Here is a 20853-nt window from a genome sequence, read left to right on the forward strand (position 1 = left end):
GCACGCGTTTCTTGCCTGAAAATCTGGAAGTGGAGCTAGAATATTATCAATCCTCCCCCCAGCAAAAATATCCTGTGATTCAGCCCCATCAGGCCAGCCCCACTGTGATCATAGAAGATCTTCCCAAAGAGGCTTCATGTACTGTTCCTGTCACTGAAGGTAAAATTCACTGGCAGCATTCCAGCTCTCACCCAGACCTAATTATGATATTATCACAAGCCACTTCTTTTTTTTTTAAACTTCTTTTTAAAAGATTTTATTTATTTATTTGTGAGAGGGAGAAAGAGCACGAGCAGGGGTAGACGGAGAAGCAGGCTCTCACGAGCAGGGAGTCTGACTTGGGGCTCCACCCCAGGACCCTGGGATCATGACCTGAGCCGAAGGTAGACGCTTAACTGAGTGAGCCCATCCAGGCACCCCCATAAGCCGCTCCTGATTACAAGGTAGTTACACAAAGTGAGAAGTGTATTCTCAACGACTTTGCAAAATTAATTTCTCATAGGAATAAGTGTGAAATTAGGGTCACATTATTTTTAATAGTGCACATGAATTGAAACATTTTCATTGCATTATTTTGAGTTTGCATAATTCAAAATCCTATTACGTGTGACTTGAGTATTCTCTCTGATTTTTTAAACCTTCAAGAGAGGGAATGGAGGTGGTAGGCGAGATAGGTGATGACACAGGGCCAGACTTGATGGAGAAAGACCATGGGTTTGAAGGGATCCGGCCAGAGGAACATCCAGGACCATAGAGAGGATACCGTAGAGATGACCCAGGAGCACAATCTTGGCTCCCTTGGGTGATCACTCTGTACTGAATTTGAGATGAATGGCCAATTTGGAAGTTAGATTTCTTCTTCTTCTTTTTTTTTTTTAAATTAAAATCACTCCCAGCTTGAATGCTGCTAAAAAATGTTCAACCCCCAAATTAAAAATGCCCAAATAGCAACAACCTCCCCTTGGCCTTTGGCAAAGAGGAGCCATTTTGTGCTCTTCAGGAAGGCTGACAGGAATTTTCTGAGGACACTACGGTCTAAAAACAAACCAGGGTTAGATCAGTTTCAAGTCTGAGACTTTGTGTTTAGAACCATAGCTAGAAGCTAAAAGATGTGTTTTTTCTAAACCAGTGAAATCAAGAAATAGCCATGAAGATTTAAAAAAAAAAAAAAAAAAAAAAACAACTGTTCTCTAAATCTTCCCTTCCATGTCCTCCCGGCTGGTCCCTTTAGATTGCAGGAGTTTGTGATTATAACTTTATTCACAACCCATTTCTGGTTTTCAAGTAGCTCCCTCTCCAAGATGAGATTACAAAGCTTTGAAAATTAGAGGCACTCCTCCCCTCACCCCAAAGAGCTATCCTTGACGAGGTCCTCTGTTGAAACGGAAGGAATTTGCTTTATAGCAGCCTCCCTTGTGGAATTATGTATGGGGACCTTTAACAATACAGCATTTGCAATGGGCAGGTGAGAGCTGGCCAAGTTTTTAAAGGGGATTTCACAGACCAGGTCAGCAGGGAGGTGGATGGGTGAGCTGCAGCGGATACAATTATTTGACTTTCTGAGCTGTTCTTTTGAAGCCTCTACACTTAATAGAAAGAAAAAGAATAATCCTCTTTGCCAACCTTTTGTAGCTCAATCTTTATTGTTCCCAGTAAAGTCCAAAGAAAATGGACAAGATTCATTTTGTCCAGAAAGCATTTGTGTATTTCATATAGGTCTGAGCTTTGAAGCATTGATAGTTAAGTGGGAGAAAAGACAAAGATTTCTCTCTAATCTGAGGAAATCAGAGGGGGAATTTCTGAAACTCTCTGGCCTAACTCAAAACAGTGCTGGGTGGTATCTCCAGACATACACCTCCTTTGCTACAAAACTCAGCATGGAAATTAGCACAGGCTTACAAAATGATGAAAATTAGGCCAGACTGTAACAAAGCAAGCCTGTAGGCAAATTAAGACTTTTTCATAAAACCTGAGAACATGGTTTATAGGACCAGGGAAGCTTTCTTTTACTTACAGGCTCTTAATCACTCAACAGGCATCTCTAAGACACTGGCCTGGTCAATGGGCTGCTTGGACAACCATCTGCAAACCATCATTGTTTGACTTGGGGTACATGAGAGGTACTTGGTTAATATTTACTCACTGATACATCCAGTAGCTGATCAGATGGTTTGAATAATTGGATGTTAGAAATAACTATCGGTCTGGCAATACCAACTCTCAGTGGCCAAAGTAGGTCACCAGGAACCATGTAATTGGGTTGCTCGCTATTCTATTCTCAGGGCAGAAATGAAGAAATGCGTCACATGCATTTTGACTATTTTAGTCAGAACTCATAAGATGGCCACTGTGGAAAGAACTGGTGAGAATTTGAGGAGCGGTAACATTTTCTGCTGATGGGAGTGTTCCTGAAACTATCTGTGTGTTGAACCTCCTCTTTGAGAAAGGCTCACCATAGGGAACTACTGGTGTTGGGTTTTTATACTGAGTTCTGAGAAAAACAAACTTTCCAACTTCTTTTGTCACCTTAATGCTGATAACAATGTCAACAGTGGGCCCCGCCCTGGAGAGCCACACACATCTGGGCTTGATTTTAAGGGGACAGCTAGGGATTTCTACAGGCGGCAGTGAGGTAGAGTCAGTATTCTTAGTAGAGACAGCTGGAAGAAAGGTAGAATGAAGGACAGACAGCAGGCTCCATTGGAAGACAGGAAAGTTCTGAGGGAAGTTGAGGGACCTGGAGATTCTGCAGCTATAAGGAGGCTACTCCCACCTCTCCAAGGTCCTAGGGATTCTAGTTTGAATAGGTTTTCTTATCTCCCTTCTTCATAGAATCCCTAGAATGTACCCAGCAGCATCTCAGCCCTACTGTTCACTTCCCCAGATTGGCAGCTATGAGTTGAACCAACGTTTGCCCTTCTTTCTTCAGAGCTGTCCTGCTGCCACCAACCTCCTTTTTTTTTTTTTTTTTTTTTAGATTTTATTTATTTAGTCACAAGAGACACAGAGAGAGAGGGGCAGAGACACAGGCAGAGGGAGAAGCAGGCTCCATGCAGGGAGCTCCATGCAGAGGGAGCCCGTGGGACTTGATCTCGGGACTCCAGGATCACTCCCTGGGCCGAAGGCAGGCGCCAAACCGCTGAGCCACCAGGGATTCCCCACCGACCTCTTCTTAAATACACATTCCATACACACAACACCACTCGGTGATGCTCACCAAAACATGTATCTGCAGACACAAGACATGTCCATCAGCATGCAGATGAGCACGTACACATGCTAGGCACAGCAGTGTGTGAACACTGGATGTCAATGCAGGTGTACACACACACACACACACACACACACACACTGGAACACACCAAAACATGTACACAAACACACAGCGTCCCACATGAGCATGTGCACACTAGGGCACAGACATCTGCACTCCCACCAGAGCACAAGGGTAAGCACACACTGGCACGCGTGTTTGCCAGCACCCACCCTGAGCTATTAGCCGTAAGACTGGGCTTGGCCACAGGCTATGTCCACAGTGGATTCACTTGGCTCCGCTGCCTTCTGCCTGGAGCAGGTTGCTCTGGCCATTCTGCCTCCTGTGACAACAGGTCGCAACCTCCACCCTCACCCCCAGGCTGTCTTTTCTATTCTTTCCCCTGTAACCCCTCTTCTCTCCAATTCTCCATCATCCCTCTCAGCCCACATGATGAAAGGGCAGTTCTAACTGAGGGCCATCATTCATGTTATGTCTTAGAACCAGTACAGCATCCCATGGAAGGGACCTGGGGAAACACAGAAGCACACAGCTGAGTTCCTAGTATCTACAGCAAGAGAGAGAAGTAGGAATTCATCCTATCCCAAACGGTGGTTGCATTCTGGGTTGTCCTTCCCAACCCCAAAGTTTGCAAACCCACTCTTAGCCCAGTGCCCTACAAATGTCCCGCAGAAGCTCATGAGCACTTCACAGGCAACTTTGAGAAGGTGACAGATATTCACACATTTGGTTCTTTAGTGCTTCACGTAGTTTGCTTTGCATCGGATTTCTTATCTTGGTTTGTTTTGTGCCAGTCAAGAGCAAAAGGGTTTGCCCTCCCTGAGCTCAGATCAAGCAGATGCAAGTGGACTCAAGGCTAAGAGCTGGCAAAAACAATTGAAAGCTGATGACAGACATTTGACTTTCAAAGGCAATTCTCCTACTCCTTCAGGATTTCGTAAACAAACAAACAAACAAATAAACCTCAACTCTGTGTGTAACAGTTCACTGTTCCTTTAGAAAACCTCACACATACAAAATTTTACACGCTGTATGAAGATACGTTCTTACCAAGCAGATCAATTACAAGCTATTACTTAGAATCAAAACCTCTCAAATATAATTTTTCTTTACGCATTTGATTTTCATATACATGTAGGGCAGTGGTGGGGATGGGGCACACACGGATTGCACACGGAGGGCCATCCCTCCCAGGACAAGCTCCAAAATAGATGTATTTATTAATAGTAAAACCGATAATATAGATTTTACCAGATTTGTGGGAAATGTGAGTTCAGAATTATAGCAGCACACTGGAGAAAAACATAATTCCATGTTAACAACCAAATATTTCATACTCAGCAGAAAAATTCATATTACGTGAGTGAAGATATTCAGCATCAAAATAACTAGTTCTTAAAAAATTGAGAGGGAAATAGTGGTCAGTGCTTACTAAGCACAATATCTTCAGAAGTCTGCCTCAGAGCTCAGTCACCGGTGCATGATATTGCAAACTGCCGAGCGAAGACCCTGGGAGAGAGGCTGCATAGAATATTCTAGAATGTGTACCCTGAACGAGGGATCAGAGAAACTGTGTTTGGGGCCTGGTTCTACTCTTGGGCAAGTCATCAAACTTCTGAGCCTTATTTTCTTTGTTTACAAAAAGAGAATCCTACTACTTTATCTGCCACTGGCCACAGGATAGTGAAGAAGATCCAGCAAGTGAGGGTATAGGAAGGCACTTTGTAAATATAAAGGTCTGACTGCGTTAAGAGACCGATAGTTTCTGGACGGTCTCCATCTCTGGTCGGAGGAAGGATCTTGCTTGTCCTTGTTCTAATGCTTTCTATTTATTTTTTTCCCCTTGAGCCTGAAAATTAGTTGCTGAGTAGCACAAATCATAACAGGCAAGCAAAGTGGGCAGTGAACATTCCTAACACTCCCCCCACTGCTAGTCGGGCTGCTTCAGACAGCAATCTGCTTCCTCTTCAAGTCAACAAAGTCCTTGGGTGGCCTCCGATAAATCTGCAGCAAATGTATAAGCATAAGGGGCAAGCCAGAAATGTTGGACTACGTCCTTGGATTTTTCACAACAGAGGGTCCCTGCTAGAGAGTTACAAATATTGTGATAAGGTGGAAGTCCAGATTTTAAAAAAGTATTTAGAGCTGCAGGGAATCACGAAATTTAGTTTCCTAATTCTATGAACCAATATCAGGAGGGTGGGGGCTGATAAGTAAATGTTCTTAAAACTTTGTAATTTCAAGAACACACACAATTCATTTTGTAGGTGAAAGGGATGTTCAGCTCTCTCATACCTCATCTCACTGATGAGAAACTAGAGCCCAGAGAGAGCTGTCTGCCCAAGTTTACATTCCAATTCAGCAACAAAAAAAGGAAAAAGATGTTAGGACCAGTGTTTCCAGCTATCGCATTGGGCAAATGATGTTCTTTCTCTTTAGCAGGTTGGGAGACTCAGGCCCACATGGTTTTCAGGCTACTGAGTTCCAAGCACCTTTTTGGGTGCGTCACTTCAGAGTGGCATCTCTGCTCCATCATTCTGTGCAGGAGGTAGACATCGTTACCGCCATCTTACAGAGGAAGAAAGGCTCTGCAGGCCGGCTGCTTCCCTCGGTGGAAGGCTGGGGAGGAACCACCTCCTGAAGCCAGACCTTTCTAGCTCCATGGCCCTCTCCTTCCTTCCCCATGGTGCTGCTCCAGAGAAGATAGAAGCACTTGCAGAGGGTTGGAACCTTAGGAAAAAAAATTGTCTTTCCTCAACTGAACTTTTCTCAACACAGGCCTAAAGTATTCTGCGGAATGTTTTTTACTTTAACCTATTCTTTTAATTGTCAATCCTGGAGACATTAGCCCAAGAACATAATTCAAAAGAAATTTTAGAAGCTATGTATGTAAAGATTTTCTCGCCGGATTGGCTATAATAACAAAAATCAGAAACAGCCCAAATGTCCAACAGTAAAGAAGTAGGAAAATACGATGCATGAACTATGGAAGCTTACATAGTAATTAAAACCAATTGTGAAAGCTCAGCATAAAAAAATGCTTACAATGGATTACTAAGAAAAAACAGCACATGGAAATGCTTTTATAAGGGCAACTACATAAGATATGTATACAGTTATAAAAACTATTGGAATGGAACACAAGGAAATAAAAATAACAAGTTATTGGGTTAGCTTGTCAGATTATGGATTTAAAAAATCTATAACTTCCTCAAATGAGTTTATGATATTTTTATTAAAACACCTCAAATTAAGAGAGGGGAAAATAGCGATAGCTACTTGGAACATTTAGTTAATAACCTGGACCAAATCAGACCACATTGGTTAGGCAATCTGCCTTTTTATTCTTCACATATTTTGAGGGAATTGAATACTGTGATTTTTGCCATAATCCACAAACTTATTCTTCTCCTGGTACCTCTCATTAATTAGGTTTTTTTTTAAATTTGTTGGTTAACATTCTCCAACTGTTAGCCTTTTTTTATTTTCTGCTCTTTCCCTAGTCTTGAAGCCAAGTCAGAAAAATTAACATTTTTCTTTATTTGCTTATTTATTTTTGAGATATAATATTATTCAGATCATATGAAATTATCTTATTTGTATGTCCAAAACAAACAAATATTGGAAATTTTATATCAAAAATTTTAATAACAACAGATTTTATCTTAAACCATCCTCACAACTTATTTTGAATTATTTTGGTCACTTAAATTGCCCTGTCCCCTCCACCAGTTTAAGTTCTGTTGTTTTGCTTGGCTTAGATTTAAATGCTAAGTCCTCTAGAGGAAACTTCCAAATAATGCCACTCCAATATATTTCACACTCAATAAACCATTAAAGTTAATTTAATCACATGGAAACATCCAGATTTCTTTCACTCATCCACTATTTAATTCGTTCCACAAGTGTTTATGGTGTGTGGACTCTGCTTCCAGCAGTGCACTAAGCACCACACACCTCTCTGAGCAAGATTGAGTGGTCTCTTCCCTCAGGGAACATAGACTCACTTTTTCAGGCTGGAAGGAACAGCTAAGTACCACAGTGACTAAATAGTTTGTCTCAACTAATATGTCAAGTGACTAGTTTGATTATTTTTTTAACCAAATTGACTGAATGTTTGCTCAAATTGATTAAATCTACCATCAATTCAGTGTTAATAACTAACGTTGGCTCAAGCAGAGAAGAAGTCTATGTTGAAATATCCCTGCTGTTTATTTAATCCATTAGCTGACCGTAGGTAAATACAGCTCAGGAGAAAAAGGATTCCCAAGGTAGCGTGTTTGGACAGCTCTAATGCAAACCAGTTCCCAAGCGAGGGCCCTAACCCTTCTAAATAAAACACAAGACACGATGCTTGGGGACTCTTGAAAGTAAAAGCGTACATCCAGTAAAAGTTAAATCTAACTTTTTAAAGACGGAGGCAAAAAGAAAAAGAATTAAAAATACATACAACAGTGGTCGTTCACCTAAGCAAGAGCTTCCCAGGACTGGGCAACAGCAGCAGCTTGGTCTCTAAGCCAGCAAGTGTGAGAAATGCCAAGGGAAAAAATTTAAGGAGCTCATTTGGATGAACAGAGCCGGATGACTAGATGTTGGTGAAAATGCCGTTGAAGAAAACCTTGTCCTGGCATTACTTAGAAGTTCCCCTTACATCCAGCTCTGAGCGGTTTAAGCAAAGAGCTGGCGTTCGAGAAGTTTGCACTTAAATATCCAGTCACTGAGCACGCACACCAAACATTCAGCTATAAAATCTGGGTGGCCATCCTGACCAGTTGACGACCTGGCAGACTTTGCCTCTCATTTCCCTCCCCTAATTGTTTATATTATATATTTTGGAGTGTTTTCACTTTGGGGGAACATCCCCTACAGAATAAGTTGTCTTAGAAAATAAAAATGGCTATTTCTAAACTTCATCCTGTGGCCTGTCAAAGCTTTGAGCTTTGTTCCCGATTGGGCCCACCGCTCCGCTGGATCACCATGTTCCTGTGCTAGAATGGGTATGCTCAGAACTCAAAAGAAGGACGAGTTGGATTTCAACAGATGGAGAGAATGCCCAGTGCTGTTTACCACACAGTTGAGAGCAAATTAAGAATTCTAACCATGGGTTTCCATTTCCTGTTGCTAGATATTGAGAACAAGAAAACAGACCATGATGTAATAATAGTAATAATTAATACCACTTCCATGTATTGGCTGTCTGCTGTGTATCAAGCATATTATATTCATTTCTCATCTTTACAACTCTACAAAAAAAGTTATCCTTATTTTAGAGGGGAGAAAACTAAGGCCCAGAGAGGTTAAGCAATCTGCCTAAGGTTGCACAGCTAGAAAAGTGGCAACACTGGGATTCCATCTATGATTGGCCTGACTTTTGCCACCACATCCAGCTGCCTCCCTAAAAGTAGAGGTGCAAATAAGCCTGGGGACCTGTATTTTCCGAGGTTTTGTGTCACAGCTATAGGACCTCGCCTCGCAAGACAATGGCCACTGACCACTGGGTGCATTCTTGGCCACTTCGGGGTAGGGAGTTATAGGTACCCAGGAGCTGACGGCTCTCCAGGCAAAAGTGCGCCTGTGCTGTTAAGCACACCACCATTGTCACTTTCAGCCCCAGATCCCGGTGACCATCTAGGCAGACTCTCACCGAGGGACACCTCCTCATGTAGACAAACTGGATCACTATTTGCTTTGATCCTCATAATCTGGGCATTTCCATAAAAAGCAAATGGAAAAATCTTAGTAAAAAGTGGATTTTTAGGGGCACCTAGGTGGCTCAGCAGTTGACATCTGCCTTTGGCTTAGGTCGTGATCCTGGGGTCCTGGGATCAAATTCCGCATCAGGCTCCCTGCAGTGAGCCTTCTTCTCCCTCTGCCTGTCTCTGCTTCTCTCCGTGTGTCTCTCATGAATAAATAAATAAATAATTTTTTAAAGTGGATTTTTATAAGGAGTTTGGGGTATGGGTGACTTAATTGAGGAAGAAAAGAGAGAAGACCTCAACTCAAATTCTATCTTCACCCAGTGAAGTCGTAAAGGCCACGTGGTGCCATTTGCAGCCCTTGGTGTTAAAGGCTCAAGTCTCCCTTCACCTCGCTTCAGCTGGGTGAGATGCTTGGAAGAACTTTCATCTAGGAGCCTTATCTAAGAGAAGCTGAAATGTCCCTCTCCACCCTAGCAAAGCAAGGATCACGGAAAGATGAAAAATCCAGTCAATATAACGTTTTCCTCGTGTGTGCCAAGTGTGGAAAGGGGCACAGCCCCCATCTAGTCTGCTTGGTGGGGCTTTTGTTTGCCACTCTCAGCAGCCACCACCACCCAAGCAGCTTTTCCTTTTTCTCCTCTGACTCTACTTTGCTGCTACCTCGGCCCCCAGGCCAACGCAAATGGACTGGTGAGGAAACTCTGTGTAGCGGAATTATCTCCATGGCCTGAAGCCCAGGGTCTGAAGCAGCTACCGTCAGCTGTTGCCCTGAAATCACTGAATTCACAGGCTATGTGGTCCTCTTGTCCCCTGCACACAGGATGGGCTGCTCAGCGTTTGCAATGGAGTCCTCACCCCACAGCACCATGTGACTCATACCCAACAAGGCTTTTCTGAGAAGAAAGCTGTGATCTTACAGAAAACCCCACGATTATTCAGTCCTCAGAAGCCCTGAGGCACCAAGCTGAGGCTGTGCCATGTTCCCTGGCAAGAGCAAAAACTGCCAGTGGCCTCTCCTGCCCTCCTACCATTGTTGCTAAACGGTCTCCCCTACCCCGAGGTAACCTGTGAGGTAGAGGAAGGTCATTTATTTGTGACCACCCTCCCTTCTTTTTTTTTTTTTTTTAGATTCAAATACAGCTGGTCCTGTTTCCTATAAAAATGCCATGGCACCAATCCCCCGAGACAGCCTGTTTTGTCTTCGCATGATCTCCTTACTACGTGGCCTAGAAAACATGGTAGGAGTGAAAGGATTCTAGAAAAGCCAGGTTCCCGCGAACTAAAACAAGATGAGGAGTGAGTTCTCCTGCTGGTTGGGTGTTCCTCACAGTGGTGACTTAACAGATCACATCTTCTCATCTGTCCCTACATTCTGTCAGTATATCTAGCTTTTTGGCCTCGGATAGAGAGCTGCTTGCAGTGAGGGGCAGTAGGTGAGTCACTAACCTAATGGGTGTGTCACAGGGCAGCCTTTGGCTGTGGGATGCAGGGCAGCCATGACAGAGCTGTGTCTAGACATAGACCCCAAGGAAGACCCCTTCCCTCCTTCATTGACGCCGCTGCTTAGTCCCTGCCCCATCCAGGTGCTTCCAGTCAGCCATGATCACAGTCGTGACCCTGACGGACCAACGAGAGAAGTGTTCTTTTGGTAAAGGAAGAAGGAAAGGGGCAATGATGGCATCAGCAAGGGGGTGAAAGAAGATGCCAAGAGAAAGATGGCCTGGCTGACAGTTTCTCATCCCACCAGGCATCTGTGAGATACTCCCTTTCCTTTTCTCCACACTGGGTCTGCCCCAGCTGCTCTTCTGCCTCCTTCCACCCCATCCTCCCCCTCCATGCACTTCCTTCTCTCCTTTTATCACTGGAAAACCCTGTACTAGGGCAGGTGTGTGCTCAAGCATCTGGCTCTGAACCCAGGCCCAGCTTGGCTGTAATGAGCAGATGCCGGCATCGAGCAGGGTCCTCTCTGCTCTGCCGCCCCTTGATCTGGGGAGAACAGGATTCAACAGAGATACCAGCCCCTCACAACCCCTCCTCTTGCCCCACACACATGCACAAAGACTTTCTTAAAGCTCCTTGCCGTCAACATGTTGGGCCTTACCTGTCACCGGGAGCTGTGCCTGCAGCAGGGCCGTGATAACCAGCATCTTCCACATCATCTTGTCCTTTCCCCCAGGATGATGCCAGGAGGCCAAGGCTGTGGCAGCCATGGCTGGGACACAGAAGAGAAAAGGAGGCTGCCGCCTTTGTTCTGCTCCTGCCTCCTCAGGAAGTGGAGGACTGTGGGGCTGGTGAGAAGATAGACACCTGCCAACAGGGCCAAGAAGTTCACACTCCCCCTTTCGGTTCATCGGCAGGAAGCTCTGGAGGTTTGAGGGTTTGAGGCGTGTGTGTATCTAAATTTTTGCTTTTTCTCTCATGCAACCATTGCTTTACTCTCCTTTTATCCTAATTGTTGTCAAATTATCCCTAATTCCTGTCTTGATTGGTGACTTTAGGCCCTGGGCAAGTAGGTGTTCGTGATGCACATAAGGCTATTTGCCATTTTCCTAGACTGAGACATTTTTCTGGAGGTTGGTGAGATGGCAGGGCTCTGGATCCAGGGTCAGGATGAACACAGAGGCATAATACCTGGGCTTTCATGCCACTCTCTGCCACCTATGCACTGTGTGGCCTTAACAAAGTCACTCAGCATCTCGAGGTGTCAGCGTCCTTCCCTGTAAAGCAAGTAGCTTGGGTAGACCGGAGGCTGCAGATCAAAACTTGGCCTGAATGGAATTACCTAGTATTCAAATGCTTTTTTGGATTGTCAATATTAAAACACTGGAGTAATTTACAATAATAAGATAAATAACTAGAAATAAATGTTGCTGAAGAATGCAAAAGACCTGAGTATATGGAAAAGCCTATGGCCTTTGATAATCTTAAGAGGACCACCATTGTAAATTAATCAACCCATCCCACTAAAAATACCAACACATAAATACAATTAAACAATCAGAAAACCATTGTCCTCAAAATTAGCCAAAGATCAAAATAGATATTTCTCCAAAGAAGATATGCTAATGGCCATAAACACATGAAAAGATGCTCAACATCACTAATCATCAGGAAGTTGCAAATTAAAAGCACAATGAGATATCACCTCACACCTGTCAGAATGGCTAAAATTAAAAACACAAGAAACAAGTGTTGGCAAGGATGTGAAGAAAAAGGAACAACACTTGTGCACTGTTGGTGGGAATGTAAATTGGTGCAGCTTCTGTGGAAAACGTTATGGATGTCCCTCAAAAAATTAAAAATAGAATTACCATACGATTCAGTAATTCCACTACTGGGTATTTACCAAAAGAAAACTAAAACACTAATTTAAAAAGATATATACATCCCTATGCTTATTGCAGCAGTATTTACAGTAGCCAAGATAGGAAGCAACCCAGGTATCCACCTATTAGATGAATGGATAAAGAAGATGTGGTATATAATGGAATATTACTCAGCCATAAAAAAATGAGATCTTGGGCAGCCCAGGTGGCTCAGCAGTTGAGCATCGCCTTCAGCCCAGGGTGTGATCCTGGAGACCTGGGATCGAGTCCCACATCAGGCTCCCTGCATGGAGCCTGCTTCTCCCTCTGCCTGTGTCTGCCTCTCTCTCTCTTTCTCCTCTCTGTGTATTCTCATGAATAAATAAATATTTTTAAAAAGTGAGATCTTGCCATTTGCAATAACATGGGTGGACCTAGAGGGTATTATGCTAAGGGAAATAAGTCAGACAGAGAAAGATAAATACCACATGATTTCACTCAAATGTGGAACTTATGAAACAAAACAAATGGACAAATGAAGAGAAAAAGAGAGAAGCCGAGTCTTTGATACAGAGAAAAAACTGGTGGTTGCAAGAGATGAGGTGAGTGGGGGGATGGGTAAGACGAAAAAAGAAAGAAAAAAATCTATAGTGAGATACTACTTCATACCCCCTGGGGTGACTAAAATAAAAAAGATAGACGATTAGTGTTGGCGAGGAGGTAGAGAAATTGGAACCCTTATATGCTGCTGGTGAAAATGTCAAATAATGAAGCCCTTACAGAAAACAGCTTGTGGGGCACCAGGGTGGTTCAGTCATTTGAGCGTCTTGACTCTTGATATCGGCTCAGGTCTTGATCTCACAGTCATGAGTTCAAGCCCATGTTGGGCTCCATGCCTACTTAAAAAAAAAAAAAAAAAAAAGACTAAAGAAAAGAAAAAGAAAATGGTTTGACAGTTCCTCAAAAAGTTAAACAGAATTATCATATGATCCAGCAATTCGACCTCTAGCCATATACCCAAGAGAATTGAAAACATACGTCCACACAAAGACTCCTATCTGAATGTTCATTGTAGCATTATTCATAATAGCCCTACACTGGAAACCAGCCAACTGAGGAATAGTAAACAAATGTGGTATATCCCCAAAATGGAATATGATTCAAGCATAAAAAGGGATGAAGTATTATTACGTGCTACAACACGGATAGACCTTGAAAACATTGTGTTAAGTGAAAGAAGCCAAACAAAAGAACATGCATTGTAGACAGAAAGTAGATTAGTGGTTGCCAGGAGATGGGGAAGTGGTGAAATTCAAAATAACTGCTTATAGGTAAGAGGTTTCTTTTTGGGGTGACAGAAACATTCTAGCATTAAATGGTGGCGATAGTGTAGACACGGTGAACATAGCAAAAATCACTGAGATTACGCTTTAAAATGGTGAATTTTATGTTATGTGAAAAGTATCTTTAAACAAAAAATAATGCTAAAACAAACAATATTGATTCTGTGCTCGCAAGTAATTTCTCACTGTCTGTGGCTTCCATTTTCTTAATGGTATTTTTAAATGAAAATGTTTTAATTGGGCATCCCGGTTGGCTCAGTGGTTTAGCACTGCCTTCATCCCAGAGTGTGATCCTGGAAACCCAGGATCAAGTCCCACGTCAGGCTCCCTGCATGGAACCTGTTTCTCCCTCTGCCTATGTCTCTGCCTCTCGCTCTCTCTGTGTCTCTCCTGAATAAATAATAAATAAATAAATAAATAAATAAATAAATAAATAAATAAACAAATAAAATCTTAAAAAAAGAAAATGTTTTAATTGTGTTGATATCCAATTTATCAATTTTTTGCTTATGGTTTGTGCTTCTTATATTCTATACCATTCATTGGGCATTTTTATCATGAAAAAAATATTGTGCTTTGTTGAAAGCTTTTTTCTGCATCTATTGAGATGATTTTATGACTTTTATCTTTCATTCTATTAATGTGGCGTTTTGTATTAATGGATTTGCATGTGTCAAACCACCCTTGCATCCCAGGGATAAACTCCAATTGATTCATGATGCATGGTTCTTTTAAGAGCTGTTGAATTTGGTTGGTTAATACTTTTTTTAAGATTTTATTTATTTATTTGTGAGAGGCACAGATAGAGAGGCAGAGACATAGGCAGAGGGAGTAGCAGGCTCCATGCAGGGAGCCCGATGTGGAACTTGATTCTGGGATTCCAGGATCATGCCCTGAGCAAAAGGCAGACCTTTAACCATTGAGTCACCCAAGCATTCCGGTTGGTTAATATTTTTATTGAAAAAATTTTTTAAATTTTTGTGATATATGAAAGTAATATAACACTTTATGTTAACCATACTGGAATTAAAACCAAAACCTCATTTAAAAAAAAGAAAGAAAATTTTTGTGTCTATGTTTATCAGGGATATTGACCTACGGTTTTCTTTGCTTGTAATGTCTTTATTTGCCTTTGGTGTCAGGGTAATGCTGGCCTTGTAAACTGAGTTAGAGAGTGGTCTCTCCTCTTTAATTTTTTGAAAGAGTTTGAGGACTGCTGATAATTCTTTAAATGTTTGGTAGAGTTCCCTAGGGAGAACATTTGCTCCTGGCCTTTTCTTTGTTGGGAGACTTTGGATTACTGATTCAATCTCTACTCATTATTGGTCTGTTAAGATTTTCTATTTCTTCATGATTCAGTCTGGGTAGGTTTCATGTTCCTAGGAATTTATCCACTTCTAGGCTATCCAACTTGTTGGCATGTAATTGTTCATAGTAATTTCTTACGATCCTTTTTATTTCTGTGTTATCAGCTACAATGTCTCCTCTTTCATTTCTGATTTTTTAAAAGATTGATTGATTCATGAGAGACAGATTTTTTTTTTTAAGATTTTATTTACCCATGAGAGACACACACACAGAGGCATAGGCATAGGCAGAAGGTGAAGCAGGCTCCCTCTGGGAAGCCTGATGCGAGACTTGATCTCAGGATCCCAGGATTATAACCCAAGCCAAAGGCAGACGCTAAACCACTGAGCCACCCAGGCGTCCCTCATTTCTGATTTTATTTATTTGACTTTTCTCTTTTTTTCTTCATAGGTTTAGTTAAAGGTTTGTCATTTTGTTTTTGTTAACATACGGCTATTAGTTCCATTGATCCTTTATAATATTTCTCTTGTCTCTATTCCATTTATTTCTTCTCTGATCTTTATTATTCTCTTCCATCTGCTTTGGGCTTAGTTCTTCTTTTTCTGCTTTCTTAAAGTGTAAAATTAGGTGGTTTACTTGAAATTTTTCTTGTTTCTTAATGTGGGGAATTTATTAACTATAAACTTTCTCCTTAAAACTGTTCTTGGGGGCACTTGAGAAGAATGTGTGTTCTGCTGCTGGATGGAATGTTCTGCATGTGTCTGATAGGTTCATTTGGTCAAAAGTGTGATTCAAGCCCAATATCCTAACTGATCTTCCATCTGGATTATCCGTCCATTGTTGAAAGCAGCATATTGAAGTCTACTCTTGTTGTACTGTCTCCCTTCAGATTTGTTAGTATTTGCTCACTGTATTTAGGTGTTCTGATGTTGGCCATATATATATTTATGACCGTTATATCCTCTTGAAGAAATTACCCCTTTATTAGTATATAATGATCCTCTTTGTATTTGTTACAGTTTTTTACTTAGTCTATTTTGTCTGATATAAGTGTAACTAGCCCTGCTTTCTCTTGGCTTTGACTTGCATAGAACATCTGTTTCCACCCCTTCAAATTAAAACTGTAGTAAGTCTCTTATAAGCAACATATAGTTGGATCTTGTTTTTTTATTCATCCAGCCACTCTGTTTTCTGTTGGAAGAATGAAATCCATTTACATTTAGGGACACCTGGGTGTCTCAGTGGTTGAGCATCTGCCTTTGGCTCAGGTCACAATCCCAGGGTCCTGGGATCAAGTCCCAAATCAGGATCCCCAGAGGGAGCCTGCTTCTCCCTCTGCCTATGTCTATGCCTCTTTCTGTGTATTTCTCATGGATAAATAAAATCTAAAAAAAAAAAATCCATCTACATTTATTTTTTTTAAGATTTTATTTATTTATTCATTAGAGAAAGAGAGAGAGAGAGAGGCAGAGACACAGGCAGAGGGAGAAGCAGGCTCCATGCAGGAAGCCCGACATGGGACTCGACCCAGGGTCTCCAGGATCACGCCTGGGGCTGAAAGCAGCGCTAAACCGCTGGGCCACCTGGGCTGCCCTCCATCTACATTTAGAGTAATTATTGATAGATAAGGACTTACTAATGCCATCTTATTAATTATTTTCTGGCTGTTTTGCTGTTCCTTTGTCCCTTTCTACCTCTCTTGCTTCCTTCCTTTGTGAACTGATTTTCTGTAGTGGTAAGCTTTGAGTTCTTTCTCCTTATCTTTTGTGAATCTACTATAGATTTTTGCTTTACATTTACCATGACGCTTACTTAAAACATCTTTTAGATACAACAGTCTAATTTACACTAATAACAACTTCAATCACATACAAAACTCTACCCTTGTGCTCACCCCTTTTATGTTTTTGGTGTCACAGTTTACCTATTTTTACAACGTGTATTTATTAAAAAATTAGATCTGTAGTTATTTTTAATATTCTTGTCCTTTAACCATTATCCTAGAAGTAAGTGGTTAGCATGGTACCATAATACAGTATTAGGGTATTCTGAATGTGACTCTACATTTACTTTGAGTAGTGTATTGTACATTTTCGTATGTTTCACATTACTAATTAGCAACCTTTAATTTCAGTTTGAAAGACTCCTTTCAGATCTCTTGTAAGGCAGGTCCCCTAGTGGTGAATGCCCTCAGCTTGTTTGTCTAGGGAAATCTTTATTTCTCCTTCATTTCTGAGAGTCAACTTTCCTGGATAAAGTATTGTTGGTTGGCAGTTTTTTCTTTCAGCATTTTGAGTTTATCATCCTATTCTCTCCCTGCCTATAAGGTCTCTGCTGATAAACTTACAAGGGTTCCTTTGTAAGTTATAAACTTCTTTTTTCTTGTTGTTTTGAGATTTTTTGTCTTTTCTTTTTAACAGTTTTACTGTAATGCATCTCAGAGAAGATCTCTTTATTTTGAATTTGTTTATGACCTATGAGCTTCATAAACTTGGATATCCAAATCTCTCTCCAGATATGGAAAGTTCTTGGCTACTATTTCTTTAAGTAAACTTTCTGCCCCCTCCCCCTCTCTTCTGGGACTCCAATAATTCACAAATTGTTTTGTTTTGTTTTGTTTTTTTGCTGGCATCTCATAGATCACAGAAGCTTTCTTCAGTTTTTTTTGTTGTTGTTGTTGTTCTCTGCATAATTTCAAAGTTCCTGTCTTCCAATACAAAGATTCTCTTTTCTGCTTCATATCCTTTGCTGTTGATGTTCTTTATTGTATTTTTTCATTCATTGTATTCTTCAGCTCCAGAATGTGTTTGTTTTTTACATTTCTCTGTTAAACTTCTCATTTTGTTCATTTATCATTTTCTTGATTTTATTGAATTGTCTTTATGTGTTTACTTATAGCTCAGTGAGCTTCTTTAAACTATTTTGAATTCTTTATCAGGTACAACTCAAATCTCCATCTTTGGAATCAGTTACTGGAAAATTATTGTAAGCCTTTGGTGGCATCATATTTCATTGGTTTTTCACATTCCTTGGAAGTCTTGCGTTGCCGTCTACACATCTGAAGCGGCCAGTCTTTACTACCTGCCTTTGGGGGAAAATATCTTCTTCCATCAGCTCTGCTAGGGATTCTGAGACATTTGCAACCTTCTATGGATAGGTCTGTTCCTCACTCCTAGCTCCCTCTTGTGGCAGAATTGACACAACTGTATGCCTTCTCTCCGTCTTATACCGCACCAGGCCAAGTGCTGACAGCCTCCTTTGTGCTTTCCCAAGGGTGATGCCAAAATCTAAGTTTCTGGTCTCTCCCTGGCCCATAGATTCAGGTTGACTTTCTATGCATGCTCACTAGTCATCTGCCAACACTTGCACTCACTACTGCCATCAGGAGTGCACACAGGGAGCCAGGTATGTGGGGAGGCATGCACAGCACTGTGGTACCTGTGAGCCAGTTGGGGGCATTTATAGGCAAGGCAGCCCCAGCAGTTCATGGGCTGGTGTCTTGATGGAGCCACAATGCAGTTAGTAGGATCCACATTCCTTTAATGCCCTCCAAGTGCTTGGATCCACATTCATTTAATGCCCTCCATCTACAACTTCTGCAGTCTCTTCCTGTCCCTCGGTCATGTAGCTCATGATATGCAGTGCTCTGGATGGAACGAAAGAGAACTGGGCCTCTAGCAGCATCCCACACAGCTAGGGAAGCTGATTTCTTACTCACATGCTCTCACTTTCCCCCACAGGAGAAATCACAGGGGCTGAGAGATCTCAGCCCTAAGCCATGCCACCTCAGGGGAGGGATGATGCACATACATTCAAGCTGTGCCTCTTAACCACCCCAATGTACCCCAACTCAGGTTTTTTGTTGTTGTTGTTCAATCAGAGCATTGATCTGATTGATTGATTGTCTCAAACACTGTCTGAGACAGTATTTTCCAGGAGCTTCTGGATGATAGCTGGGAGGAGTTGGTTCACAGGTGAGACTGAGGTCCTTAGGCCTATCACCTGCTGCATAGGTGGGCAAGATTGCTCCCAGGTCCCTTGGCATATGCTGCTGAATCCCATAGCTCCCACAATGCCACTTCTGTCCATGGATGGAGGCAAAATTTTATTAAGGGTGACACGTGAATAAGGGATGTCTTATTCAGCCATGCTGTGGTTGTCACTTCATCCATTTTGTTTTGAAGAACCAACAACTCTCCCTTGGTTACAGTCTTGATGAAATTCACATACTGAAAGAGCAAGACAGGACCTGGAAACACCCCCTGTTCACTTCTTCTGTTTGGATCCATCCCAAGAACTGCTCATGTTCATGCTCTATGAACACTAGTCCAGTAAATTTCCTTTCTTCCTAAATTACTAAGTGGGCTCTTGTTGCAACCAAGTAATCCTAACTTAGACATTGAGTTTTTGGACATCGCATTAGCTTTCTATTGCTGCATAACAGATTGTCACAAGCTTGGAGGCTGAACATAACACAAATTTATTATCTCACAGTAATGTTGGTCAGAAATCCAAGAACAATATGACTAGACTCTCCACTCAGGTCCCTATGAGGCTGAAATCAAGAGACGTTGACTGGAGTGGCAGTTCTCATCTGAGGCTCAGGAACCTGTTCTAAGGTCAACGGTTGTTGGCAAAATTTATTCTCTTACAAATATAGAACTGAGATCCCAACTTTCTTTCTAATTATTGGCCAAGACTGCTCTCAGATCCTAGAGAACACCTGTAGTTACTTGAATGTGGCCCCAAAGACAGTTCACAATATGGATTTTTGCCTTTTCCCAGGCCAATTAGAGCATATCTCTGACTTCTGCAACCAGCTTGAGAAAACTGTGTTTAAAGGGTTTTCCTGATTAGGTCAGGCCCACCCAGGATAATAACAGAATCACAGAATCACAGGAGTGATATCTCATCATATTCACAGGTCCTTACCACAATCAAGGAGATTATGTAGGGCATATACACCAAAGTGTGGAAATTTTGGAGGCCATTTCATGATCCTGTCTCCCAAAGAAGAGCTATTAGAAAAGGTGCTCCTTTCTTCTTCATCTGTGAAGGAAGAGGTATGGTTCTTTCTTTCTTTCTTTCTTTCTTTCTTTCTTTCTTTCTTTCTTTCTTTCTTTCTTTCTTCTTTCTTTCTTTCTTTCTTTCTTTCTTTCTTTCTTTCTCTCTTTCTTTCAAGATTATTTATTTATTTATTCATGAAAGACAGAGAGAGAGAGGTAGAGACATAGCAGAGGGAGAAGCAGGCTCCCTCTGGGGAGCCCAATGTGGGACTCAATCCCAGGACCCAGGGATCATGACCTGAGCCATAGGCAGACGCTCAACCATTGAGCCACCCAGGCACCCCTATTTCTTTTTTTAAAGGTTTTATTTACTTATTTGAGAGTGAGTGAGTGAGTGAGTGAGAGAGAAAATATGAAGCCGACTCTGCTGAGCACAGAGCCTGATGCAGGGCTCCATCCCACAACTGTGAGATCATGACCTGAGCCGAAACTAAAAGTCAGATGCTTAACCGACTGAGCCACCCTGCACCCCAGTATCTATTTTTCTTTCTTATCAGATGGAGGAAGCTTGCCTGGGAATGAAGCCAACTGAGAGGAGAGCAAACGAGATGTGTAAAAACAAAACACTTACTGCATCCATTGACAACCTGGATCGTGCCATACCTAAAGGCTTGCCCGCAGGCTTTTCCATGTCATGAGCCAGTAACTTTTTCTTAAGCTATAGGACTTTGATTCTGTACCTTATAATTGACATCGTCTTGACTTTTACAGATGCTGAAAATGCATGGCCACCAAAGACGTGCTTGCCAATTTGCAATTGTGCTGTGTCCACTTTTTGAGAGTTTTACCTAATGGGCCCTTTCCCACACCTCAAATTATTTGTCCCTAAGAAAATTCAGCCACAAAATTGTGTTTCTT

At 41.8% G+C, this 20853-nt stretch overlaps 1 protein-coding gene across 1 annotated transcript in view; it reads right to left on the reverse strand.

Moving 5' to 3' along the window:
• The window catches only part of CD247 (CD247 molecule), a 74796-nt gene extending 63457 nt beyond the window's left edge, over window positions 1-11339 (reverse strand). The window contains exon 1 of the mRNA XM_072830453.1: window positions 11075-11339. Within this exon, the coding sequence (XP_072686554.1) occupies window positions 11075-11324 (250 nt within the window). The 5' untranslated portion in view covers window positions 11325-11339. The remainder of the gene's footprint in view (window positions 1-11074) is intronic.
• Window positions 11340-20853: the final 9514 nt, after the last annotated feature.

Source organism: Canis lupus, chromosome 6 (genome assembly GCF_048164855.1).
Source record: "Canis lupus baileyi chromosome 6, mCanLup2.hap1, whole genome shotgun sequence".
Taxonomy (NCBI): domain Eukaryota; kingdom Metazoa; phylum Chordata; class Mammalia; order Carnivora; family Canidae; genus Canis; species Canis lupus.